At 39.5% G+C, this 27,832-nt stretch overlaps 1 protein-coding gene across 6 annotated transcripts; it reads right to left on the reverse strand.

Annotated features, from left to right (window-relative positions):
* On the reverse strand, positions 1 to 27,576 carry SPPL2A (signal peptide peptidase like 2A). Of its 6 annotated transcripts, XM_052671635.1 has the most exons (18): positions 27,414 to 27,576; positions 24,733 to 24,852; positions 23,388 to 23,570; positions 22,623 to 22,712; positions 19,452 to 19,585; positions 17,107 to 17,258; positions 13,845 to 13,941; positions 13,508 to 13,609; positions 12,788 to 12,869; positions 12,388 to 12,462; positions 11,627 to 11,683; positions 11,416 to 11,469; positions 10,893 to 10,992; positions 9,935 to 10,012; positions 9,454 to 9,614; positions 7,308 to 7,341; positions 3,474 to 3,542; positions 1 to 2,871 (listed from the first exon to the last, which is right to left on the reverse strand). In XM_052671635.1, exons 1-18 carry the CDS (start codon positions 27,465 to 27,467, stop codon positions 2,840 to 2,842), a joined length of 1,674 nt encoding a protein of 557 aa, XP_052527595.1. In that variant the 5' UTR covers positions 27,468 to 27,576; the 3' UTR covers positions 1 to 2,839. The 6 variants fall into 6 exon arrangements, with proteins under 6 accessions (XP_052527595.1, XP_052527596.1, XP_052527598.1 ...); XM_052671636.1 differs by lacking the exon at positions 11,416 to 11,469 and having other exon boundaries at positions 27,414 to 27,575; XM_052671638.1 differs by lacking the exon at positions 3,474 to 3,542 and having other exon boundaries at positions 27,414 to 27,574.
* Positions 27,577 to 27,832: the final 256 nt, after the last annotated feature.

Below are 27,832 nucleotides of genomic sequence, written 5' to 3' on the forward strand. Positions count from 1 at the left end.
TTTTGTTTTTTAAACACATGTAACATTTATTAATAACAATCTTAAAGTGATAACTTCAGAGTCATGAGAAAGGGGGTTGTTGTCAGTAAACACACAATGTAAAGTAGCAAGGTTTTTATATTATTAAAAATGATTTTAACATAGTGTTTAGCCCAACCAAATTTAACATTAGAAACATTCAAAACCACTAAAAGTCTTGCTATGAATTCTATTAAGCTTATAAAAACTTAATTTCAGTAGTCAGAACTAATTTGTTATTTATATAAAATTTAAAATTCCGTCATTTTTGTAAACAAAGCTCCTAAGCATTTATAAAAGAAAAAAGTTAGTTTACATCCCATCAAATTGCAGCACATGTGTGAAACCTCAGGAATTGTCAGGCAAGAAGCATAATCAGGCACAGAACACAACAGAGATTCCACAGCCAGATGCTGAATGCACACTCCTGTTGACAACGATCATCTTAATTTATATTAGTCCATTATCAGTACCATTATCAGTTCCAGGCAAAAATTACATAAATGCTCTATACAGAAGATTTCACAGAAAAAGAAGTCATTTCACATAGGTTCACAAAGGTTCTGAGAGCTCTGAGTACTCCCGACCTGCAGTGAGTTACAGCGTCATGTCTTTTAGGAATTCCCAAACACTTCTTCACAACCACTTAGCTTTGGCAGATACTGGGCTTGTCAAAGACCATGACAACAAATCAGCACGGAATTTTCTGTCTGCTGTCAGAACATCAAGGAATACTGTAACTGATTAAGTGCCAGCTAGCCCACCTGCCTGAAGTAAATAAAAATTAAAGATAGTGTGCAAGACCATTTTATTGTGAAGCTGTCAGCTCAGGCTTAGATCAAGAAAGGTATGACAGGCAATTAGTAACTTGAAAACGCTTCCTGTTTTCTTAGAGAAGTTACAAAGCTACAAACAAGGTGGTTATCTTACCCGTATCAACTGGCACCATGGTCAATTTGTGTGAAGAGCAACAACTGACACTGAGACTGTAAGTTTGTTTACATCAGGACTCTTGAGAACAAAACAGTTTAAACTTGATATAAGTTACATCAAGCAGTACATTTGCAGTAAGCCTTTTTTAACTGACAATATAGTTTTACAGTTGTCTTAATTAGCATACTTCCAAAGTAAATCTAGCTAAACCAGATTTAACCAGTATAAGTTCTCCTGAGCCAACACACCCCTAACTGTTAGTGTCTAGAGGTGACTTTCAGACCAACACTGAGGCACTTATGTGAGGCACAGCAGGAAGGGCTGCACTGCCATTGCCCAGCATGTGCTTATTTGGTTGTTTTCTGTATGGTTCTTCGACTTGTACTGACTTTAGGAATTACATTCAATTAAAAATAGGAAAAATGTTTTCATGACTACCTGATGGTAGCAGTAAGTGAACTCGGTGATTCCTTGTAGTTGATTTCTCCAATTTTCTTTGGTGTAAATTGTTAGCATTACAGTTTTACCAATTTTCTATGCCTAATCCCCTCAATTTGCAGTTCCCCCCACAAAAGAACTAAAAAAAAAAAAAAAAAAGCATCAAACAAGCACACAAACTCAACCTCTTCTAAAAGCAAAGTAATGGTTCAAACCAATTTTCCTTTTCCAAGTCTTTGAGAGTTCTTAACTTAAAGTATAAAAACGCTAAAACAAATTAGGATTAATCAAGTTAAACAAAAGCACTGAGTGGTCTTAACTAACACAAGCAGCGCTAATGCTATTCAAACCAGTTGCTTGTCTATCAACCACAATGAATTTTCAAAAACAGTTGTTTCTTTAATGTAGAAAGAAAAAAAAAAAAAGCTGCAGTACAGATACAAAAGCCAGAAACATGTGCCCTCTCATCCCCCATCTCTTTGAACTGATGCAAAGCCAAATGAAGACCACATATATAGATCAAGTTCTGACAGGTAAGAGAAGAACCAGTCCAGACATAAAATTCCAGGTTTTTTCCCCTCTCAAAGATTTACATCACACTTGTTGAACAAAAACTTCTGGCCTTTAACACTGTCTTGTTTGCCAGCTACTCCAGGAGCTGCATCTAAGTTTCCAGTGCCACCCTGTAAGTACCTCCCACACACACCTTTAGTGTTTTTGATGGTTGACAATGCATATAATCCAAAGATGTGCATCAAAGCTTAACAATTTTCATGATCAAGGCATAAGCCTGTGAAACTACAGAGAAAAAAACAAACAAAAAATCCCACCAAGAAAAATGAAACAAAAAAAGAAAGCTCACAACTACAAATTAAAATTTGCCCTGTTATCTATTTTATGGCTTACGATCTACATAGATTAACATTACACGCTGTTTCTTCAATTACTTGCAGAACTATAGTTTCATTCTGTAGTTACATTAATATCTGTCTTCACATTCAAAATCTGGAAAGAAATCCTGTGAAGAATTCTGCTATTACTGTTTATTTTTTAAATTAAATTTGACCAGCCTTATTCAAAATTAACAAGACATCTCATGCAAAGTGATAAGGGCAAGAAAATTTTATAAAAATACACTGTATAGAAGAACATTTGGAAAATTGCATAGAAAATATCCATTTATTTAAACCAAAATAAGGCACAGTTTTATTAGATATGTTTTGGCTGTAAAAATGCAGATCTATTTTGATTACTCTTATGTTATTAACAATATCTGTCATAAAAATATAGGTGCATGAGTAAAAACCCTTCTACACAGAGCATGAAATACTCTAGAAAATTTCACCAAATTTACTGCAACTCATCTGTAAAAAATTTCAATACTATTTTAAGCCAGAATCCTACATGTTATTGTCCTCCAGGCTGCTCACTGGCTGGTGCCGTGCCTTCTTCATTTCCTGGGTAATCCAGATGTTCCATCATCTAGGTGCAAAAAGTAATAAAAAAGAGGACAGTTCTTTATATAGAAATATTGCTTTACCCCTACTGATACAAGTATTTGTTAGCTAAGAGAAATATAATTAAACATATGTTAGGAGTGCATTTTAGCAGCATACAGATAGGAAGTCCTCTATGTAGATCAGAAAAGTATTCAAGTCAAGTAATCAAAGTTATCTTGGTTAATGCTTTCCACTATAAAAGCATTTACTGTCCAAAGATTCAAGTATTCTTCTAGAAATTAAGTGTACACATCAAAAGTGTCTCAATTATCGAAATGGAAAACAAAAAAAAGAGATTGAGGTAAAGAAAAAATTTCAAGACACACTTTGGAGAACTGGAAATAGAGCCTAGATCCTGCTTAACATTTAAAGTTAGTAAGCAATAGCTTGAATAGAAAATACTTTCTTTTTTCATAACAGTACAGGCTAGCTGTGTACTGCAAATGTGTCCTTTGTAAACTTTCCTATCATCTTAAAAAGAACAAAGGAATTGGAACAGTAAAGATGTGCTGCAGAAGACAACATGAACTAGATTACTGCACAACCAATTTTAACTTCAGATTAATGCAACTGATTAAAAGTCACCTGAGTAACACAGGACAATTTTGTTCTTCCCAGCCGAAAAAGCAGCTTGTTTCGCTATCCACTGCTCTACTGTTAGAGACAAACGAGGGCTCTGGTTGCATTCCTGGGACAAGGCACTGATCACAAAGGTAGTAGGCACGTTTGTTAGCATGACAAACTAAGATCCTCCAGATGGAGAACTTCATCATTAACAGGAGGCCAAAGATTGGGAAGTTCTGGATAGTTCTAACAACTGACACACAGGGACAGAAAACATGAAAGCAGTAGCACTGCTGAAAACAGAACATCTCAGGGGCTCCTGAGTAGCATGGCAGGGTTATCAGGGCAAAGGCATAATACTTTCAGCATCAAAAGGTAGAAAAACCTACATAGTTTCTTCAAGAGTGACCCATCGTGCTTAGAAGTAAAAGGGACACAAAGGCATGGATGAATGAGCTGCTGGCTACATGCCTTCCAAGCAGGGTAGATTTCCATGTGATGAGGACAAGACTACTTTCCTGACGGGCACCCACTGAACTACCCTTAAACTTCAACACTGTTGTATCACAAGCATTTAAGCACAATATGACTCTCCAGATAGGGCAAAAAAGAGTCATTCTCTTAATCTCTCCTCTTCTCTAGCTATGACCCACATCTGTGCCACGTCCTTTTATACAAACATAGCAGGGTCAATCCAAGATATGCAAACATATCTTGTTAAAATTAGGTTATTTCAACTAAGCTGCTTTAAACCCAGATGCACCAGCATGTTGTACAGCAAGCTGAGACAACCAGAAACAATGTACTGGGATTGGGAGTAAGGATTAGGAGTCTAGTGGGCACAATATCAAGGTAACTAAGACCAAAAGAGGTCTTTTCACACCTCTTATCTTCACACATCAGAATTTAGGAGAATTAAGGCTTGCTGACGCACCTAAGAATAGCAATAGCACACATGCAGTCTAGCAGCAAATACCAAACAATGGTAAACTTTACATTCACTTCAGTATATCTAGAATATTGGCCCTGTACTGTGACCAAAAACCCACATCAAAAGTCAACCAAAGCAAAACACTCCCTACAATTACAGAAACCAAAGTCATTTTAAATGAGGATTCAATTATCTGTTTCCAGGAAAAACAAAACACAACAAACAAAAAATTAAAAAAGAAAACCAACCAGTACCACATTACACAGAGTATGGTGAATATGGCTTCCCCTTTACCCTAGGGAGTATCGTCCAACAGCTGGCGTAGAGGACAGTGTTGGAAAGTATTTTTGTAAAATGTTTCCCACATTAAAGTGACAAACTGCTTCCAGAAGGAAGAGTTAACATTATTCACAATAATTCACTGCATCCCAACATGAAAGATTCTTTTCTGAATCAGATAAGCAGCACAAAATGTGGTTATGACATTATATGTATTTAATATTTAAAGTCTCTGCTTAACAAATATTTGAGATCCCTTTAGAACCAGAACGGCTAATAGAACTGGAGCACCTCTCCTATGAGGAAAGGTTGAGGGAAGTGGTCTTGTTTCACTTGGAGAAGAGAAAGCTCTGAGGAGACCTCATTGTGGTCTTCCAAAACTTGAAAGGAGCACATAAACACGACTGGGAACGGCTGCTTAAGAGAGTGGATAGCGATAGGACAAGGGGGAATGTTTTAAACTGAGACAGGGGAGGTTTAGATTGGATATTAGGAGGAAGTTTTTCACGCAGAGGGTGGTGATGCCCTGGAACAGGTTGCCAAGGAGGTTGTGGATGCCCCATCCCTGCAGGCATTCAAGGCCAGGCTGGATGTGGCTCTGGGCAGCCTGGTCTGGTGGTTGGCAACCTGCACACAGCAGGGGGTTGGAATGGATGATCTTTGAGGTCCTTTTCAACCCACAGCATTCTACAATGATTCTAAACTTAAAGGTATTTTGGGCTTTCTGATACATAAAATTCACAAGACCAAACAACCTGCTATTTCGAATCTCTCCACAATGTATGACAAGGACAGCCCACAGCTTGGAAGTCAAGCACAACAGATGCCTTTCTAAACGTGTAGACTTCCCTTAAGCAGCTTCTTGCATAAGTTCATTTCAGTTGTAGGTTCTCTCAGAATAACTGCATCCTCAAAGCCATTGCTGAAGCAACAGAAATCTTTATAACAGCCAGCAGCAAGATGAAGATACTAAAATTTGGACAAAATTGTTGTTCCAAGCCTGTACATCAGACTGTACACTGTGGGGAGCTGACAAACATTTTTCAAGTGGAACAAATTCACCAGCCTTTTTCCTACATCTGAATTCCTGACATTTTCGGGGGGCTGCATGGGGTGTCATGACAGATAAAAGAGTACGTAGTACCTATGCACACTAGAAAATAAGATTCACTCCAATAACACTGCACTCACCTAATTCTTAAACCACACCTGTGATTAATTCACAAGCGTCTTGAAAACATAATTTAAACTGACAGTACAAAACAGCAGATGCTTGCTGTGTAACATGCCAGTCTGCTGATTTATTGTTTCAGAGAAAGGTAAGGAACATTTCTAAGCACTTCCTATTGACTGGCTGTAAAAAGTTGGCAAGACTATTTGCACAACTAGAAAATTCTACAACTGCTAGATTTTCCATGGTGTTACTGAAATGATTTCATAGATTGTACCAATCAAAACTAAACAGTATTTTCAAGTTGACAACTAGGAAATAAGTATCAAACATCGTCACACAGACATATCTGAGGAGTATAAGCAAACTAAAAGACCCAGAAAAATCTGTACTATAAACTTTACAGCAGCAATACAGTCTGGCCATCAGATTTTAATGTGTATCCAATCCCTCCCACTTCTTAGCTTCCTCCTGGGTTTGTATCTAGTTTCTTTACTACAAAGGCTTTTAAATCAACCTTAACTTGTTAAAGTACACTTTATTAGAAGAGAGAAGCTAATGAGAAAAGTACTTTCTAGTTCAGAATTTAAGATGCACTCAGCCATAGTTCACTATCTAAAATTTTCTTCAGCACAGAGCGGACAAGTTATGCTCTTTAAACATACATACACAGCTAGTCTGCTGTCTGTAATTCAAGCTTATATTCAGGTGCTTAAATTCTGCAAAAACATGAAATTTGGAAATCTGCCTTGCTCTCTACATGCTGTACTTGCGAAAATGGAAGTGAAAATAAAAACCATGTCTGTGTCAGCAGTCATGAGCTTCAGCCTACCAAGGCGAAACCTTCTTGGTATGGTCTAGGAACCATACAGCAGCAATACCTCAAAAGCTGGTCTGAATCCTTACTTCCTGTCCTGCTGCAAGCACTGCAGACAGTAGAAGATGAAGTAAATTGCTAAGCAGCAAGATCACAGAGAGACTACAGAAGCAGTTACTAAAGACAAATTAAAATGCTTAGCATTCTAACAGACAGAAGACAATAAAATTGTTGTTTAGCTCTAGGAAGGTTTCTTACCAATGCAGTGGCACACAACAATTAGCGGGGGAACTTGCACGTATTTAATAACAGCACAAATACCATCACTTTTAAACACCTGAAGTTACTCCTAGGGATTTGGGAAGTTAAAGAATTAAAAAAAAAGAGTACAAAGTCTTCCTTCGGTCTTGAGAATCATGGCTCCATTCACATTTTATAAAGTTTTTTGTGCTCCTTTAAAGGAAAAAACAACAACTGAGAATAAAAGCAAATTTACAACTTGTCTTCACTGCTAACTCCTTCCTAATGAATTACTCTGAAAAAACTGAAAGGAAAATAGATGAGAAGAAGAATGAAAAGAAGCAGAGGGGGACAAAAAGCAAAAAAATCCCATAAGATGATTAATCAAATTGCATTAAAAGAAGGCTATAAGCACACCTTGTAGCAAAGGCGTCCTGGGAGAGTCCGATACCTAAATAAAATTCATTCAATTATTAAAATCATATACAACAATGACAACTTATTTTTTAAATTAGAAAAAAAAAAGCTAACTAGTGGATTTCAAGAAATAGCAGCATTCATGAAGCTCAGTCATCTGATACCCTGTACATCCTGCTGTACCCCTATCTTAGCATGCTTTGCCCTGACAAGTCTGCGAGGTTTCACTGTTCCCATCAGGACAAAGCAAAGCTCCCCAGATGTCTGATTACCCCTTATCCATGGAGCACTTTCAATCAAGTCCAAATTACCATTATTTCAGCAACCTAAGGTAGCTAAAGGTAATCCTGTCTCCTTCTCGTATCTTTCCTCCTCAGAACAAGCACTCAAAGCTAGAGATTTGGACATTGTGATTGCATGGATTTGTTTGTTTATTTGCATCAGTAAGGGCAGTTCAAATTACAGCCTTATTTTGGGAGGACAATGTATGAAAAGGATCAACATGACAGCATTCTGTGAGCATAACTTGAATAACATCCTCAGGAAAAGAAAACATAGAAAAGATCTTTGGACAACTACAGAAAAGGAAGAATTTTACTAAAAGTTACACAGAAGCGTTCAGTCAGAGACATGTCTAACTGGGGGTGGAGTAGTGGGGGGTGGAAATCAGCAGTTTAAACTGTGCCAGAAATGAGATCATCTGACCTCAAAACATGCTAAAGTTCACAGCAGTTTTAATCCTTCAAGGAACCAGTTTAAAGGACGTGAAGTAACTACTATGGCAACATAATTCTCCCAAGTATGAGTTTTGCTATTAGAAGTGCAAGAAATTTTTGTTGCTAAAGAGATTTGCCAGGTTTGCTTAGGCCAATAGGCTGACCTTACTCAGAATTCAAGCGAGGAAAATAAATAGTGAAGCTCTTTTCCCAACAGTCAGTTACGATTGGATGGATTTTGATATGTAACACATATTCCAGAATAGCAAACAGCCACCAATTTGTATTCAAATGGATGGTAAACCAAACTCATTAGGACCTACAGAGATACATTTCTATGTGCTAGACCTACAAAAAGTCTTCTCTTTTGTAGACAAAGATACAATGGTATCTAGTTAAAGTGATAATCTTTTCCTGAGCAATTGTAAAGTCAGTCAGCCTTCAGCAGGCACAGGTGCAAAACATTGATTACCTCAACAGGAGGCAATGCTTAACTGACAATACCTCAGGAGCTGCACGACTACCAGTTTTACTTTTAGAGGAATTGCCACCAACTGGCTTTTCCATTGCTCCACTTCAACTTTGCAATCCAGAAGCTGAGTAAAAAGCTGCTTCTTTGCATCACCAGCTTCCACGATCAACTCTCTACCCATTCTCTGAGCTGAGTTCAACACAGCCCACATACAGGAGATAGTTTCTGAACTCAACATTTCATTTCAAGTCTCTAGCATTAAATTTAGAGCAATACTGAGATCAGTCTTAGAATAAATGCCAGCTGGCAGGGGCTCCTGACACATAGTTACCACAGCTGTGGCACAATCAGGGCAAGGTGTGCGTGTCCACAGGCAGAGGCAGATGGCCGCTGGTACTGAAGTACTGCAATGCCTGGGTAGTGGCAGAGATTACCTCAGGGGAAATGCAGAATCCCACAGGACTGTACATGTGCACTGGGATAGGAAACAGTTAGAGAACCATCCAGATACTTTGCTCTTGAACACTCCATATCATCCTGACAATGTAAAACGCCAGTGACACACAGGAACTCGTGTCTAAGATTCTTGTACATCACCAGCCCTCTTGAACCATCTCTTAATACTGGACTGCTACTGCAGACTGGAATCTGCATACTCAACTCAGTGACTCATATTATACCACATCAAGATGATAGATAAGCACTGTTTAAAAAAAAAAAAAAAAAAAAGGAAGAAATGACCTTCTGTGAGTGCTGAACCAGCTATTTCATTTTCCTCAAGTTTCATTCTGTCATACCACACATCAAGGCTAAGATTTTCAAAGAGTCAAAGCTCCTTCCTTTTCTTTATAGAAGATTAACCATTAAGACTAGAAAAAATAAATGGATTGCTGGTATTACCAAGTACTTACATACAAAGGAATTAACAGAACCAAAATATTCAAGGCATCCACCCTACCTGATAACTGCTTCCTTTCCAGAACTTTTTCATCTCTTTGCGCCTCCAAGCAACAAGAGAGCTAGTAATGAGTGTACACGGTACAAGGTAGAGAAGGGCAGGTTGTCCCATCTTCATTAACGCCAGAACAACAAAAGTCAGCACCATACCAATGGCATAAGCTATAAAACACGATCAAGAGCAAGTATATTTTTAAACAAAGCCAGTAGTGTAGTAAACCAGGAAAATATTTTTTTTCTTTAATTAGTATCTACCTTGCTAATATAATGGAAGAGGGACAATAGATCGTTATGTATTTGCATGCTTTCTCAAAGCATCTATCATAAAAATACTCACCTAAAGCGTGGGCAGTCACACTAAAAAATTTATGAAAAGATTTGACAACATTAAGCCTTTACTTGAAGAAAACTATGTAGTTCTGCCATTAAAAAAATAGCATGAAGATTACTACTATTGGAAAAAAAAAAAAATCTCGATTTACCTATTGTGCAGGAAACATAGTATACAGAAGAAGAACTTGTTTGAACATCAAATCTTCGACAGTAGGCAACCAGAAGGCCTTGAACAGAGAGGAAAAACAGTCTAATAGTTTAACGAGAAGTTCAGCCCTGAATTCCTTTCTCCTCAATTACCCAAATCAAAGCAGCATAAAAAGAAATTACAGTCAGAGTTCCCCTCGCTGTGTGTTATCTTCTTCCCAATTCTTTTCAGGGAAGCTGAGAACCAGTTTCAGAAATCCTGCAGTAGGTATTGAAAAATCTAAACCACAACACAAATATGCTACTGAGATGGGTATTAAGATGTTTTCTTACATTTAAGCAAGGTAAGTACTTTGTGTTATTTCAGTGCTACTTCAAAGGCACCAAAACAGAAAAGTAACAACCTAGTTTTAACACTTTTCTTCAATAGAATTTTAATGCTCTTAGCAATCATCTATTTTGCTTCGGTGCAGATCACAGGAAAAGGGAGAGTCATCATGAGATGGTGCTTTGTGCCTAAGTAATTTGCCCAAGACTCCAAGTTGAGCTATGGCCAAATTCAGATCTTCTGAGAAGGACAGAAAAACTTGATGAGACATTTTCCATTACCTCAACTCTAATTATGCAGTCTATGACACAAAAATGCTATTAAGTCACAGAATCCTTACTTTCTGCCAGATTTCAGTGAGATTTCATTACTATTGACAACTGGATTTATCTATGAAACTCGCATGATCAAAAGATGCAACGCTAAAGAAAAGTAATAAAAAAACAAAACCCCATCATTATTTAAGTGTACTGTAACACACCAAGCTCTCTTCTACTCTGGCTTTCGTTGTATTCCATACTAACAGCAATGCAAACTGTTGCATTTGATTAATAATTACTCTGTAGAAATCCTAATTTAAGCCAGTTGAGAATCAAAACCGTAAGTCACAATTGCAAAAAATGTCTGCTCACCTGGGACAATAATGTCTCCAAAACCCAGCAATGAAAAGGGCATGTCACACAGTGTCGCTGCTGAGTATTCAAGTCTAGGCACTCTAATAACCACAGGTAACTGTAAAACAGTATTTTAGAAGCCCACATAAATCTAATTTAAAGCATCTCGGTGGCTCTTTTTTGTTTGTTTTTTTAATGAATGAGCAGTTTTAGTATCATTAATGTGTCACTAATGCAGGACTTCTAAATAGGTAGGACCTAAAGTGAAAACCAGAAACCAACAAGGAGTGGACAACGCCTAAGGCAATAGATAAACTGGAATTTAAGATTCACAAACAATACGCACGCACCAAAAACAACTTAAGACAGCGTTCAATCATATAATGAGAATATCAAGTCTGGATTATTATCCTAACAATACAGTGTTGATCAACGATTTCCAGGCCCTGAAGAGAAATTTGGATAGTCAGGTTTTCCCCAAAAGAATAGTCTTTTCAGAGGGAATGATTTAAAAATCCAGTATCTGAAATACAATCCTTACTTTCTCATGGGGAGCTGAGCGTTCAGCAGGGACTTCCACCAAGTTTCCATCATTCTAGGATCAAACCCAAGTCAACAGGTATTTAATACTTACAAGAAAATAGCAAAAGCTGGCTATATTTTGTGAGAAAGTTATGCCGAAAAGCACACTACGAATTAGCTACAAAATGTCAGTATTCATAAGCTGTGAATGTTAAAACAAAAATTCATACCTTTTCACTGTTTCCAAAGGGACCAGCTGCAACTTCGACCATTATACTTGCCCCATTCTGAAATTAAGGTTGGTTTTCCAATGTTAGCACTTTAATACACCAAAGCATTCTTGTACTACATCTACAAGAAGTGCTTGCACTTCATCTTACAATTTTTTCCAGAAAATTTCAGGAAAACTCCTGAACATTAAAAGTAAAGCAGTGTTACATGGTACTGTTTTCAGTATAAGAACATGCCATTCAGCATAAAATGACTTAAAAAAAAAAAAAAAAAGAAAACATCAAACCAGTCCACTAGGTATTGCTAAATTTTAGATAAAGATGTGCCAGGTTTTTCTGCCATGACCTTTCTGCTTCCAAAGAAGAGAAAGTATGCTTGCATACAATTCGTAGCATACTGCAAATGAGCACTGCAGAAAGTACAAGAGCATGTTTCATAAAGGGAAAGCAAAAGAAGGAAGAAAAGGAAGAAAACTGGAGAACAGTCATTTCTCATCATCACCCTGTCACACAATTGGAGAGAGTATTTCTGGCTCTATGACTGCAGAAGACTTAACTCACTTAAGAAATTTACGGCATCTAAACAAGCACTGTGATCTATGACCCATATAAAATAGGAATTTAAACCACTGCTGTCTTTAAGGGTTAGAAAGAAAGTCTGCATTTCTGCCTCAAGAATACCAAAATACTAATCTGTCTGACAAAAATACTGCCACAGTGACCAGATGTTATTTTTATTTTGAAGAGAAATTCAGTCATACCTTTGTGATAAATGGTGTTATGAAGACAAAAAACACATCATAGAGAAGAAGAAGGCCTAGAAGTATCACACAGGACTGGCAGAAAGAAAAAAACAAAACAAAAGAACTGTTACTATAGGCTTTCAAAGACTACAGAATTAGTTTCTGTTAAAATTACTGTAACACAATGTTAAAAAATAAATAACGGAGGAGGAAAAAAGGGAAAAAACATCATACCAATTTTTTATTTTTCATTATTAAAAACAGCAAACAATTATTGTTTTCCAGTACTTCCTAAGTACTGAAAAACTATCTCCTAATGTTAAACTTATGTATACATGGTATTATAAAACTTTTTTTAAGAGAAAAGAAAGAAAAAAAACAAAACAAAAACCAAAAAAAGCCCTGTAACTTACAATACCTTAAAGTTGGGCATTTTCAGTGTTTTAATGAAGTTCAGGCAGAAAGCAATTCCCAAAATGTCTTGCAACATCCAAGCCCACCTAAACATAAGAACACACGTTCACACGTTGTCCATGTTACTCATGGCATCTATATATAATATTGATATTTTGGATTTTGCTGGACATAGCAAGCTTGCAAAAGGGAACAAAAAGCATGAAGCTATTTTTTATGAAGTAGTGCTAAAGGAACTGCAAAAATACAGTAGCTTTTATGCTATTCCCTAATCCCAGTGCTGTGCACAGAAAATGAGTTCAGCAGAGGACAGTGCAGGCTGCTGCTGTTCACTTACACGGCTGCTCACTTGCTCAGTGAGGAAATGGACCAGAAGCCCTGCTTCCAGTACTGAGGATTTTACTACAGTATTTCTTTATTTATGATCTCATGCTTACATTCCTATTTCTACACCTTTCTACTCCATAGTGATCAGTAACAACCAAGCTAGTTGGTCCTCACCTTCACAATTTTTTTGCAACTCCAAATTACCACACAGTTCATTTGTATAGCTTTGTTCTCTATTATTCTCATACTTGGTAAGTTTCATAAATACTTTTATAATTTCTTTGAAATCGGCACTGGAGTTTAGAAGGACATCATGTGCCAGAATGAGTTGCACAACAGGAAGTTTGTTGAGGATAATTATTCATATTACCCTTTCAAGTCAGGATGCATCACTTACCTATCTTCATTTCGGAACACAGCCCAAACAGCAGCTGCTGCTATGCAGAACGCAGCAAGAAAAATAAGCCTCACTTCAATATTTCTGTTGCCACACACAATCCTGAAAGAAAAGTAATTGAGTGAAAGCCCGCAACAGACAAAACACACGCCTGTGCTGTGCAGTACAAAGTGCTCTCATCCTCACACCCCCTCATCCATCCCTTTGTTTCAGCAACACTCAGGAGTTTTGCAAACAGCAGACTTTATCAAACTGCATTCACATTTTCACACTACCTTGAGTAGAAACCAGAAGATACCCAAAAGACACCTTATAAAAATTGAGAGGCATACAGTACCTGCACTGCCCAAATGGGATTTCTCCTATTAACGCAGCAAGACAATTGTACAGGCTCATTGCAGATGCCAAGCAGAAGACCAGTATTATAACATACACTAGAGAAAAAGAGTGAGAGACAGGAGTCAGTGACAAAATACAGTGGGGAAAAAAGCATGGTAAACAGGAACGTACACGTGATGCAAACTGTTAACAGTTGTAGCACTACTCAGTGCTCCATTGTTGGAGATCACAGTCAACAGATTACAAAAAAAAAAAAAAAAAAAGGCCAAAATTTGAAATGTCTCTGCCATGATTAGTTCTCTTCAAGACACCAGTTTTGAAATCTCTAAATAGCAATAAAAATAAAATAAAAAGAACTGAAAATCAACAAAGGAACATCTACAACCAAAGACCAAAACCCAACCTTTTTCTTCTCTTCCTTCAACAAAAAAATGACATCTGATACTGCTTTGAGATGCATTTCTTTGATTATAGCTGAAATTGATGTATTTTTTTAGAACTACCAGCTTTCTCAATTTCTGTTAATACTCCTCCCATCAAATTTCCCTGCAGTCATTTTGCCTGTTCATGTATAAAAATTTCAGCAACTACAAGATCAGACTGATGATTTAAGTGGCTCTTTAGGGTTCTGAACATGCTACCCCTTCCAAAATTTCTATTAAGCTACCTGGTTGGGAAGTGTCTTTACATTCTGAGTTCCAACTTGTAATATCCTGGAAATCCTGACTTACAGTAAGCTCCTTGAGATACAGGCAGACAATAGAAACAGTAGTTTGCTTGGGTTTTTTTCTTGATTGCAACATAGGTCTGGTTAGAAAGTAATTCTAATATCTATAAGAAGACAGATGTGCAGGTTTGGGCTGGACTATAGTTAATTTTCTTCAAAGCAGCCTGCACAGTGCTACATTTTGGAACTGTGACCAAAGCAGCCCAGAACACACACTTCTGTCCATCTGCAAGTAGGCTGGCGGACTACAGGCAGTCCCAAGACATCTAAGGGATCTGTGTTTACATGTAGCCATTATATATGATGAAGGCCTGGAAGTAGTTAAACACCAGCCTTTCTGATGGGAAGGAGTGACTGAATTCCTCCATCCACTCTACTTGTGCTCACAGCCTTTTCTTTACTTTAAAAATCCCATCTCAACCTACGAGTTTTCTCCCTTTTGCTCCCCCACACCCCTGCAGGGGAGCAAACAAGCAGCTCTGTGTTGGAAACACTTCTTGTAGCACTTCAGTTACACAATTATGCCACAATTTGAGAATTTAAATAGGTAATTGCTTTTAGCACCTCTAGAAAGGCAACAAAAAATGCATACATCAGCACTGTTCTGCTTTAAAGACCATGATTATAGTATGTTTCTATCACAAGTTTATGCATACTTTGTGCAATTCTGTACTGTATATTCAAGACAGTAATGTTGTAACATTGATTTAAAGCAAAATGCCAGTGTTAGTCCTTTAAAGATCATCTGTTTTCCCTCTCATTTGTGAAGTCGCAAGTATGCTTAACCTTTTATAAGTGAACCAAAGAAAGCAACAGAACCAATAAAAGCCAGAAAACTTGAGGGAGTGTCTGGATTTTTTTTTTCCTAAAGTATTTACTTTTCCTCCACACTCTTTAGTTTAGTATGAGTAGTACCCTCAGATTTTTAATTTCATATCAACTTGGACCTGCTCAGAATTAATTCCAGCTACCAGAAAAGCATCACAGAGAAAGCAACAACAGAGAAAATTCCAAAACCCAAAACTTAAATCATTATTTAAGTTTAGGTATGAAATACACAAGGAAGTTGCAAATCTAGAAATATCTGGAATTTAGCCTACACAGAGAAGCTGGCTAAGGGAAATTGTATAGTTTTGCTGGTTACTTGATCCTAATGTCAAGTACTGATGTTAGGATTGACATTCACATGCTATGGTAATCACATCAGCGTGGTGGGGCTTCATTTGGTTGTTTGTTTTTAATTAAATAGAGAATTTTCCCTAGAACAGCATATCATACCATGGTAACAGTTTGCGTCTGATCCAAAGAGCACAGAACTAAGGCTTCTCCGAAAAAGATGTTACATATTTTCTTTGAACCACTCACATTTTCTTCTCTCCCTGACTAATTTATTGCTCCCTTCTGTTTCTCCTCCTTTAAAGGGCCTCACTCTTCACTTCATCCTCCTGTCCCCTTCTCCTTTAAGAAGTCTCCTTCACTTCTTCCTAAAACTCTTGAAACTGCATAAACAGGTGAAATTTTTAAGTTGAAACTGTTGATCAAATTAAAAGATTAATCAGTCTTCTATTTAGACACGTTTAGCCAGCATAGCACTGCCCATACAGTCAAGACAACCAAAACTGAACAAAGTCAGACATGAGCATTGTGAAAATTCTTCTGTAGAAATTGAAGGGTGAACTATAAAAAATTCCAAGAAATACTGAATTTGGAAGGAATTTGATTTCAGAATGAAAGTTACAGTATTTGCTCTAGAAAGTGCCATTTTAAAAAGTGCATGTTTTCTGGTTGCAGAAGGAAAAAAATCAACAGGTCGGAAACAAGACTTTAATCAAATTGCATCATTCAAGAAACTACCTTATTGCTGCTGTGCCTCAGTGTTTTCTATCAGGGGAGTGCCATTTAGCTTGATACTTTAATGAGGGCACTGCAACCACAAACCCAAGGTCAACAAAAAAAACTTGACTCCAAAGAATAGTACTCATTGTCATCCTCCCAGAAGCATCAGTATTTATCAAGGAGGATTTCTTTCTTTCTTAAAATTCCTCATCAGTCACCTCTCTTCCACAGTACTTCACTCAGAATGAGCACTGTACAGGCAGATCTAAGACAGTAGAAGAAAGCTTCCTTCTTTTTTCATTAGTAACTGCATTTTTTCAATTTTCTCCTCAATGACAGAGTGTAGAATAAAAAAAAAAAATCTTATGTAGAAATCATAGAATGGGCTGGGTTGAAAAGGACCTCAAAGATCATCCCGTTCCAACCCCTGCTGTGTGCAGGGTCACCAACCACCAGACCAGGCTGCCCAGAGCCACATCCAGCCTGGCCTTCAATGCCTGCAGGGATGGGCCTCCACAACCTCCTTGGGCAACCTGTTCCAGTGCATCACCACCCTCTGCGTGAAAAACTTCCTCCTAATATCCAAACTAAACTCCCCTTAGTCTTATTTTCAGTTAGAAATCTAGCTTCTCAGACTTAGACACCTAATAAGATCATGCAGAAAATACATCAAATGAGATTATCTACTGTTTCTTACCTAGCCATTTGTAGAAGAAATAAAGTAAAATCAGCATGACGCAACAGATGACAACAAACAAGATAACTGTCAGAGTGGTGAAAGTAACATTTTCCTCCTTCTTCCTTCTTGTTTCTCTGTCCCCAGGACTTGCCGTTGCTTTCAAATTCTCACTATATTAGGAAAATGACAAATATATTTATTTCAGATGAGAGATTATGAAGAAGTTCTACTGTGATCAGAATTGTCTTTTATAAAGCATTTAAACTGACAGCATTTAGACCTAAACCTCATCTCTATCAGGCTTCAAAGATCTCAGAAAAGCTGAATGTGTGTTTATTGAGTTTCTCTCCACTTTTTTGATGAAGTTGTGCACTTCTAACTTAGCACAGTTCACAAGAAAAAGGTTTTTACCCACCTTCCTTTCCACCAGTAAAGGAATTGTCAACTTTAATGAGAATTCCTAATCAAAATCCTGATCAGTATGAGGAAAAGCTGTCTAATATCAGAACTTTTAACCTTTTTAGGATGTGTGCTCTCAGCTTTATTAGCCCACCACATCTGACTTCAAAATATCTTGAACTAAATACAGTCAATCTCTATGACAAATTAAAACCATGCAAATCGCAATGTCTAAAACCTCAATTACAGACAGTAAGCTTCTGCAAAGCCCCCACACATAAGAGTAACAAAGCCAGCTAGTAACTAATACTTTTACCTTTAAAACGCAGAGTAAATGAAGGGGGGGGGACATAAAGTAGACATTTTCACCAGAAGTCAGGTTTCTATGTATGCATACTCCGTATTTATAGCTCACCATGCAAAATAAGGAGACAAACTGTTGTGTTTTCCTCTGTTCTTTGAGCAGATAGCCCTATTACTCTTTGTACAGACACTAGTGAAACCTGCCCATCAGATAGCATGTTCCTGACGGATCCCAGTGCCTACCTACAACAAAATGCTGAATTCAGCACTGAATCAACTACCTTCAAAAGAAAAAAGCCCATAGGAGCAAGATGAATCACCTTCTTAGAGAACATGCTTTAAATAAGCAGCGAAAAAAAAAAAGCTCAGCCTAGACTTATGAAAGTGCACGTCTAACAAGTTTAATATAATTATGTCTAGTTTTTTTTCCTCCAAAATGGGAGACAGCATCACATTTTGTTATTTTAGCATTCAGTGCAGCCACACCCTAAAACACTGTGGGGCAAAAAAGAAGTATAATCACATCCAACCTTTAAGAAAGAATCCCCCCTTCTATTGCTTTAATCTCTTTAGAAAACAAAAAATCACTACTATTTGCATAACAAGTGGTGGGAAAGAGGAAGCCACAGTTATCACATGCAATCCACTCTGAGTTCTGGGGAATAAAGTACTAGAACAGACAGCATGAAGCTGTATGCAGTAAAGCATGCTGGCCCTGCTGCGTGCACAGATATCCAAGACCAGCTACATCCAATTTAACCCGAGACTAAAACAAGTTCTGTGCACCTAGCATGCTTTATTTCACTCACTAAAGCTGCACGGTCTTCCAACACCATGCAGAAATCCCTCCTATCCACTTGTTTCCTTGCTCTGGCCACACACCATACTTTTTACACACATCTCATTTCCCCTACCTAGTGCCAGAGCTGCTCTGCCCCCTGGCTCTGCTGCCATCCACCAGATAACGCACAGATCATTGGTAGATAAGCCTGAGCGGACTTTGGCTGGAGCCACCCAGACACAAGTGAATTGTGTTCCTGAGTGCTCCCAGTGACAGAACTGTAGTGCAGACATCCCAGAAGGTGCTACCCAGCCTGTGGGGACAAGGCAGCACAGGTCCCTCTGCAGACCATATATGTATACATACCTCCTGCATCACTGGATGTTGAAGATGATACTTTCTCCGCAGATATTAGAGTGTTATGATGCTAGTTATTGGGCATACAGTAACAAAACATTATCAAAACATCAACTCTCACTCATCCTGCCAAGAGCTGCATTATTCCTCTGGGACTTGTACAATCTACTGCTAAGGATTCCTCAAGGACCTACTGAGGGATACAGTAGAGGAAGAGACCAGGAAAGTCTACATTGTGTTACACCTTTTTGCATGCCTGCCTTCAGACTCTTCCTATTCAGAAATGTTAATCAAAGATAAATTATTTTAAGCTGAAAACTCTAAGCAGCTTAGGTCACAACAATTTTATGATTTTTCAAATGTTACGTATATAGAGAAGAAGCTCAAGGGAAAGCATCTAATTGCACCTGGGTCTTCTAACTCTTTAACTAGTACCCCAAAAGAACATTGTTTCTTATAACAGCTACAGATTTCACAGAATTTGAGTCCATTTAATTTAATCAGTTCTGTTGTACTGACTTACAGTTCTGCAACGCCACTCCAGTAGGCCCCGAGTGCCACAGTGAACACAGCAATTACAAAGATGACAACCATACTGCAATCAAACTCCGGCAAAGGTGGTGAATAGAGAGCCACATTAATTTCATCTCCAAGAGTCTGAAAAACAACAAACAAGTTGGTTCACAAGGACTAGAAGGAAACTGTATTACTTATTTTCCAACACAACACGATTTCCTGCTCTTAACCTACACCAGGGTAGCAACCACAATTTTAACTTAGTGTATAACATACCCCATACTTTTATCATTGTAAAGCACTGATGCCTTTCATACCACCTTCCAGGATGCTCAGATTTGAAAACAGCCTTATTACTATTGCTGTGACAACATATAGATAGAACAAGGCAAAAAGGTACTTCTCTGCCATCTTACAACGCTTCTGAGAAATTATACCTGTAGCCCAAATGCTTTTCATCCCCCAAATACACCAAGTGCTAGCAAAGACCTCAGCTCTGCAGGAACACATCTCTGGAGTGCATTACCTTGAAAAACAGACATACGTCCACTGAGATATGAGCAGAGGTCTGCCTCTCACTACTGAAACCACAAACCTCGCAGTTCAGATACGGGCAAGATGCTTCAGACAGGACACAGTAAAAACCTCACAGCAAGAGAAAGTTTTGAAAGTTTTCACAAACATTATTTGAGATGGATTCAAAAAGAAAAGAAAGCAATTTTGTGTAACTTAAAAAATGTAAGACTGAAAAAGGTGAGAGAGAGCAGAGACATAACTGATACCAGTTTGAACAGAAGCCTTGAAAGCAAAACCAATGTGCTTCAACTAGACTGAAAGATGAGAAAGGAAGATGATTTGACAGGTGATGGGCAAAGTTTGCTGTTGTCACTGAAGTAAGCCAGGGCACCTAAAGCAGCCCCACAGTGAGAACAGACTCCATAGATGTGGTAGAAGAACAGACTTGCTAACAGACTGCATGTGGGACAAAAACAGAAGATGTGAATGTGTCAGGCAAGTTAGGCTACAGGAAGATCAAACTGGTAGTGGAGAGACTGAATCGGAAGCTGAACAGTGCAGTGGAAAACATTGGCCATTAGTGAAGAAAGTAGATTCATCTCAGCACCAGAATTAGATAATTACAGAAATTAACCTTATTGCAGCCTACAGAAGTCAGAAGTCATTCCTTTGCCTCAAGTTATGGCAACACATTATCACACTTTTAGAAAATACAGAAGAAAAACTGCTGAAACATTACAGTTGTAGGAAGTGAAACAAATTGGATAAAGGCAAGAAGTCTTACTCTAATTACTGCATCCTGTATGTAAAAACAAACAAAAAACTAATGACTTACACATTTACAAATTAGCAGGCTGCATTGGCGGTGCATTCGTGGGTGGCTGCCCTAGATGATCTTTTTCAACTTTCATAATTCTCAGTCTATGTCTAAACCCAGTTCTTCCTTTCAGCTACACTAAACTTAAGAAGCATAATTCACATTAGAGTATAGAGCACTTATTTCCTTTTGTTACTACTGTTCTGCTCTTCACTGAGAACTTGTGAAGTCTCAAGTGCCACCACAGAGCACTAGAATGAAACACAGCACAAGAGCTGCCCACTTCCCAGAAGGTCTGTGACACTGTTGCTACCAACACTCCTGGTGCACCTGATTCAAGTGGTGAAAGCTAACAGAAATGAAGTCTTGTACGAAAACACCAACCAGCTCCCCTCAGACTGGTATTGCCACTCTTCTAATTAAAAAGTTGGAAGCCTTGAAAAGCAATAAAACAAATACAGCTGAAATAGGAAGAGCATGATGGCTGACAGCACCTAAGCAGCACATATCATTCAGAACAGCTACTGCTGGTGATGTGACAGAAGGCTTTGGGAAAAAACACAACAGAATTGGGAATGAATCACTTCAAGGTTAGGCTTTAATTCTTACTACTTTCATGAAGACAGCTTCTAAGACAAAAAGAGTATTTTTTCTCCTTGATTCAACCGCAGTATGAGACATCACCTGGCACACTAATCTACCAGGAAAGTTACTTGGTGAATTGTTATAGCTACATAGAAACAACACAGAACAACACTAGGCAATTAAGTTGTTCTGAGTCTTGTCTGCATCAATCAGGGATCTTACCTTGCCCTACTTTCCCTCCAGGTTAGTAAAGTATTTATCACAGCCATTCAATTAAGCAAAAATCATCATCTTCTCTTGCTTAATTGAAGACATTTCAAGACAGAGGAAAACCAAAACAACTCATCCATGAGCATGGCATATCAATGCTTTGCAAGAACCAATCTTTAATGGGACAATAGAGAACATAACCAAAATCCTAGACATGCAGGCACAGTTTCAGTTTGCACACTTACCTGCTATAAGTTCCCATGGCAGGTCTGAAGGTTAAGAGCAGAAATGGTGAAATGAGCTTGCAAATGCAATCCAAGGAGCTAAGACTACACAGGTTGCTGCAAGCCTCTGCTATTTACTAGAAAACATGTGGAGTGCAACTTCTGCCTAGCAAAGCTATTTGACACTAAATAAAACAAACAAATCAAAGAAAAACAAATTCCCCTGAATACAAGTGTAGGAGATAGCAAACTGCCAGATTTTAATGCTAAGCATTTGCCCATGAATTCATCCACAGAAACTTGAATTATACCAGTTAACTTCTCTGTAATGGATGCTGTCATGCTATAGAAACAGAACATATCATCTTGGAAGGATTAAGAAAAAAGTAAAATAATATTAATAATTAAAAAATAATAATAATCACACTTGGTTTAAGGTCCACCTAGACAAGGGACTGCTTGCCTGCAAAATACCATGCTGCTAGATGTAAGCTCAGCTGTTCTTGCTTCTGTACTACAGCTCCTGACGTTTGTCAGGCATCGCAGTTCTGTCCAACTCTACTGAAGGATACTTATCTTGTTTAAGATGAAGAGTTTTATTTATTACCCTCTCTCCAGTATTGTTTCCCATTCTTAGTGTTCTAATTAAATGTTTTTTCAAATAACTTGAAGCAGGAAGCCTACTCATGACTCAATATCCATCTTGTGAAAGAGTATCCATTCACATTCAAACCAGGAAGACATTCATGTCTGATTTAAAATTATTTATTTGTTCAAAAATCTTCAGACTATACGTACCATTACATGTTGAAATTATATTACTTACCAGCTGCATATCCATTATGTCCTTATATCTTATAAGAGCAACTGGTAGAGATAAATTTTCAAAATCAGTCTTGTTATCTGAAGGAGGAGACTAGAAGAGAAAGTGTCAGTGGTTCACATGTTGTGTCTGTTTGCCAAGCAGGTTTCTATACGCAGAATGTCCTTCACATTTCATCATACTTGTAGGGAGGAAAATAGAGCTAGTTCATCACTTCTGGCAAAAGGTTAACAAAGGCAGATGTACTTAAGTCAAAACAGGAGCTACAACCAACACATTTGGATTCATGAAGGCCTTGTGCTTTCACAGGATTATAAGGAACAAACAAAACATGCTTTTTATTTCCTATGCATTTAAAGCAAAGATCAACACTTTGTGATGACAATATCTGAAACTGCAAATATTTGTACTTATATTTTGCAGCTGTAATAGAGAACAAAAAGGAGTAACAGGAGTATCTATAAAGATATGCCAGTGCCCTCTGTATTTCCAATTTCAGATGAAGTTTTCCCGATTTATTTTTTCCTCATTGTGTGTTTAAAACAAAACATTACTTATGACGACAGGGAGCATGGCCCTCTGGTCACATGAGCAGCAGCACTAGCACTGCACTCAGCAGGGAAGATTAACAACTCACACTGGAATCCCACACATCCCTGTGGTCCTCTGTTTCTGGGACTTCTCTGAACTATCTCCGAGCAACACGACCTCAGACCAACAGATAAGACGTTACGGCAGTACAGAAGAAAATCATATGTTGTAACTTACCAGCCTAGCTTTACTGGCAATCAACAGCATTTTAGCACCCAAACTTTGAGCAATTTTTGCTTTCTCCAAAAAAGTGCAGTTTCCTCTCATCACAACAACTGCTTTGTCCTTTATTACAACAGCAGGAACTTCAGAAGAATCGCAGAGTACCGTAGAAGTCAGGTTTTCCAGAGACCTGAAAGTCTGCAGAGAGAAGAGCAGAAAGAAAGCAGTTTGATAACTCACTCTTACCTGGAAGACTGATTAATATGCTTCCTAATCTGAGGTTTGCCACAAAAAGGCATAACAGAAAGGAGTCACACATTTAGCGACATAACACTGGGGCAATGGTTTCTACAGCCCACAGTACTGAAGGAGGTTTGTAGCTGTGCATAGCTGAAACATCTGGCTGCTGGTAACAAGTTCCACAGCAATTGTAGCTGTAATGTAAACATAAGACATTGGAAATATTATATTCATATAAATTCCATTGAAATAACATATTACATAGGAAAATCACTGCCTGTAGTTCTGGAGAATCCAGCGTACGTTTTGTAGTATTTTCAGGCTTTATGAGTCAAAAAACAAAACCAAAAAACAAGTGCAACATAACCAGAGTTCTGAGGCATAATAAGCATTCAAGAACAATTGGCATCTCAAAAAACTCCTTCTATTCTTAAAGTTGAATTCAAGATTAACAATGATTTTAAAATTGTTGTCAGGATTTAGTTAGTGAAGGCATCCTAGTGGCCAAAGTAGCACAGCAAAGATGTTTGAGAAGACATGATTTTTTCTGTTTTACAGAGTTAACCTGCTAATGAATGACAGAAGGGAAAGGAGAGAAATGAGAGGAATAAAACTGCCTTCACCAGTTCCAAACTCAAAGCATTTCCTGTTTATAGCAAGAATGCTGGATGAAGAAGACGTGCTTTTGCCTTACACCCTGGATTGAAAAACTCTCAAAAATGCAGCAGGATGAACGTTCCAGGCAGTCTCCTCTTCTACCACATGGTTTCAAGACAATTAAAAAGAGATAAAACTGACAAACGAATAGAAGAAAACTTTTCACATGTTTACAACATTTTTATAAACAAAAAACTTTACTCGCAAATCTAAAACTTGGACATAGTGATGACACTGAAGAAAACAAAAGAATGATGTATTTAAAACTAGTGTTAAACAGAGAGAGTACCACCTTTACCAACTTTAGAAAAGACTTGTTAAGGGATGCAAATGTTCACTGCATAAATCCTTTTTTTTTCAGTGTAGCACCAATTTAGCTCAAAGACATGAAGATCAGTTATAACTGATCCAAATTCATCTTGTGTTCTAGTTTTTTTATAAAGTATGATTAGAAATTACTTACAGCATTGTCCAGGCTGCTTGGGAGAGTTATCCAGTTAGAATTGTAGGCTATGCAGTAATCCTTTGTTAAGGGAGTTACACCATTTCCAGAAGCGTGCAGGATTCCCTCATCTGCATTTATCTGCAATAAACAAAAGAGTCTAAATTAAACTTTAGACTCTCACTGTGAAGATGTTCCCCTAAAAATCCGTCAGGAAGAGAAAGTGTCTCCAGAATTTTTCAGAAATACATGAATGGATTGATTCTATGAGAGATGGGAAGCCGGGCAACAGGATAGAATCCCAAACTTTTGGCACACACACGGTGCTAATCAATGAGAGTGCTACAGAAGTCTCCCTCCCTAGACTGGCTATTCTACAGCAAGTGAGACCTATTGAGAAAAGAAAGCCATGTGATGACATTGTTTCAGAGGTTTATGTCTGCCTTGTTTGAATAGCAAAAACCTTCTTCAGAGGAATCCATTCTATCGACCATAGAGCCTGAACATCTGCTGGGAGAACTGTGTCAAAGGGCCTGAGCACATTAACTGTTTAGCACAGAGCAGTTCTTCAGCCATTGGCGAGACACATTGTTTCATGATTTATCACTAGTACAGAACTACCGAGACTTCCTCTTAAATGCAGCCACCTGAAAGTACAAATTAATGGCAAATTAAAAGCATAAGGGACTTCAACAGGTGCAAAACCAAGACATTTCCATTCATTAAAGCCCTTTCTGCATCCTGAAAGAGAATAAGAAATACTTTCTGTGCTCCAGAAAATCAAGTGTTAATGCTACACGAGCACAAGCCTGCCTAAAAGGAGTGATTACTTGCTGATTTGATACGCATGTTGTGTTTGGCAGGCTTCCTGCTCCAGGGATGAATCAGGGAATACAATTCCTGCCCACAAAGCAGGAGAGGGATCCAGAGCTAATATATTCATTGCTGAGCTCTAATCTAGAAGCAAAAGATGAAGAGAAACACGGCATGCTGTACCTCATTTGGAACATCCCAACTGAAGTAATCCTGCATCCAACTGAATTTTTATTGTTTTGCAATTGCTTCAGTTTTCCTCTTTCACAAAAGACAAAGGCCACAGGTTGGGACTGATGGCCTATCCCATAGGCAGAAAAATGTTCCCACCCAAGGAAAGGACCCACCTGCTGCCCCTGGCTGAAGACACTTCTCGGTGAAGACAATTCTCAATGGTCCTCAAACAATTTGTTGCCTGTTTTTGACCAGCGGTTCCCTCCTCATGCCTCCTTTTATCATGTTTAGGCCTTCCATGTATAATTCCTCATCTTTCATAGAGAAAAGGATATCTTTCAATCCTTATTTTTCCTATTATGCACCCCAGGTACAGCAGGGATATAAGGCTGGGCAGTTCTGCTTTTGAGAGCACTGGTAACCCCTCCACACAGAACATCTGTACTGATGGGATTCAGTGGGCAACAAGACCAAGCCAAGCCTGTATTTATAAGGTCCATCATTGTTAGCATCCAGACAAAACATACAAGGAACTAAAACGCGCAGAACATGAGAAAAGTATTTTACAGGCAGCAAGTAACAACATGAATCTCACAAAAAGGTAAGAAGGTAAGAAAGACTTGGCACAAACAGAACAAGCAACATTCACAGTTCTCCATTGGCACTGTGACACAAACACTCCCTCCCTCTGGGCACTGTGGGCAGGGGAACAGTTCCTTGTGCTTGGAGAGCAGAGGTGGTCCTTCCCTGCATGTCTGCTGCCTGAGCAGCCCCAGCTCCTCATGCTGCCAGTCCTGGGGCACTGCTCTCAGGGCTGGTGAGCTGACCTAACAGCTCAGCTAGAACCAGCCTGCTGAGGCACATGTAGAGCACGGGAAGAGGCAGGGCATGGCCTAGAGTTGCACACGCTGCCAGGGAAACCCCTGCCTATGTCAGTAGCAGCAAACCATAGGGTTAAGGCCAAGGAGTAACATCAGAAAACTCCAATGCAACTGACAACAGCTTCATGGGGCTCACAGATAGCAAGGCAGTACTGCGCAGAGACATGAGCTGCTTCACCCACAGCTATGCTCACAGTGATAAAGAAAACTGTGCCTACTTTGAGGCTATCAAGCAGGATACTCTGGGTCCTGACTTACCAAAGCAAGTAAAAAAAAAATGTTAACAAACAAAAAAAAAACAGTAAGAAAAAAAAACTTAGCAGAGTGGTATGTAACGCAGGTGTAGCCTCCATACGGCTTCAAGAGGTGATGAAGGTCTTTCGCTGCCACGTTTCCCGGCTCCATTAGGGAGGAGGTTACCTATGGCATCCCCGTACGTCACGAGGCGATGCCCCACGAAGCGTCATTTACACAACAACACGAGCAAAACAACGGGCCGCAAACGCCCAGCGCCCGGAGCAGCAGCGCGACCCGTATCTGTGCGCGCAGCCGGAACCGCACCGGGAGAGCAGCGGGGCCGGGCAGAGGGAAGGCCGCTGGGGAGGCCTGGGGGCATCTCGGAGCGTACCGAGCCGCCCCCGGAGCGCCGCGAGCCCTGTAACAGCGGCCGGGCCGAAGGAAGAGCCTCCGCCTCTGCGGGCGGAGAGAGCTACGGGCCCCGGCCCCGCGGCGAGGACACCCGGAGCCCCGCGGCGCTGCAGCGCCCGGCTCGGCCCCGCCACCGCCCGCGCCTCAGCCCGGCTCTCAGCCCGGCTGCGCGGCCTCCTCCCTTACCGGTGGCAGCAGCGATCCGCACAGCGCGGCCCACAGCAGCACGGCGGCCCTCATCTTCCTCGGCCGCCGCCACCCGCTCTGCTACGGGCCGCCCCGCGCCCGTCACGGAGCCTCGGCCGCCGGCTCCCGGGGAGCCTCCACTTCCTCTTCCGCCGGGGGCCGCCGCCGCCGCCAGCCGGGACGGCGCGGCCCCTTCCCTCGGCGCGGCGGGGACGGGCGGCCCCGGGCTCGGCCTGAGGGCGGCGCTGCTCTGCGCTGCTCTGCCCGCCGCCTCGGCTGCCGGCTCGGGGCTGTTGGCTGCCGGGCGGCACGGAGGGTCACTGGGAGCGATCCGTGTAGCCGCGCCGCCCGCCTTCCCAGCAGCGCTTCCTCTCGTCCCGTGCCTTCGCTGTGACTCTGTGCAGGCAGCAGCTAGTTTT

This window comes from Tympanuchus pallidicinctus, unplaced genomic scaffold (genome assembly GCF_026119805.1).
Source record: "Tympanuchus pallidicinctus isolate F22 unplaced genomic scaffold, pur_lepc_1.0 scaffold12, whole genome shotgun sequence".
Classification (NCBI taxonomy): domain Eukaryota; kingdom Metazoa; phylum Chordata; class Aves; order Galliformes; family Phasianidae; genus Tympanuchus; species Tympanuchus pallidicinctus.

What these genes read in the sequence shown, in the direction of transcription:
- SPPL2A (XM_052671635.1), bottom strand. Translation starts at nt 27,467, where the DNA reads ATGAGGGCCGCCGTGCTGCTGTGGGCCGCGCTGTGCGGATCGCTGCTG. An exon ending in GCGGATCGCTGCTGCCACCG is followed by an intron (nt 24,853 to 27,413) that starts GTAAGGGAGGAG and finishes TGTTTATTGCAG; the next exon opens with ATAAATGCAGATGAGGGAAT. An exon ending in GGAAAGGAAGCAGTTATCAG is followed by an intron (nt 7,342 to 9,453) that starts GTAGGGTGGATG and finishes AATTTTATTTAG; the next exon opens with GTATCGGACTCTCCCAGGAC.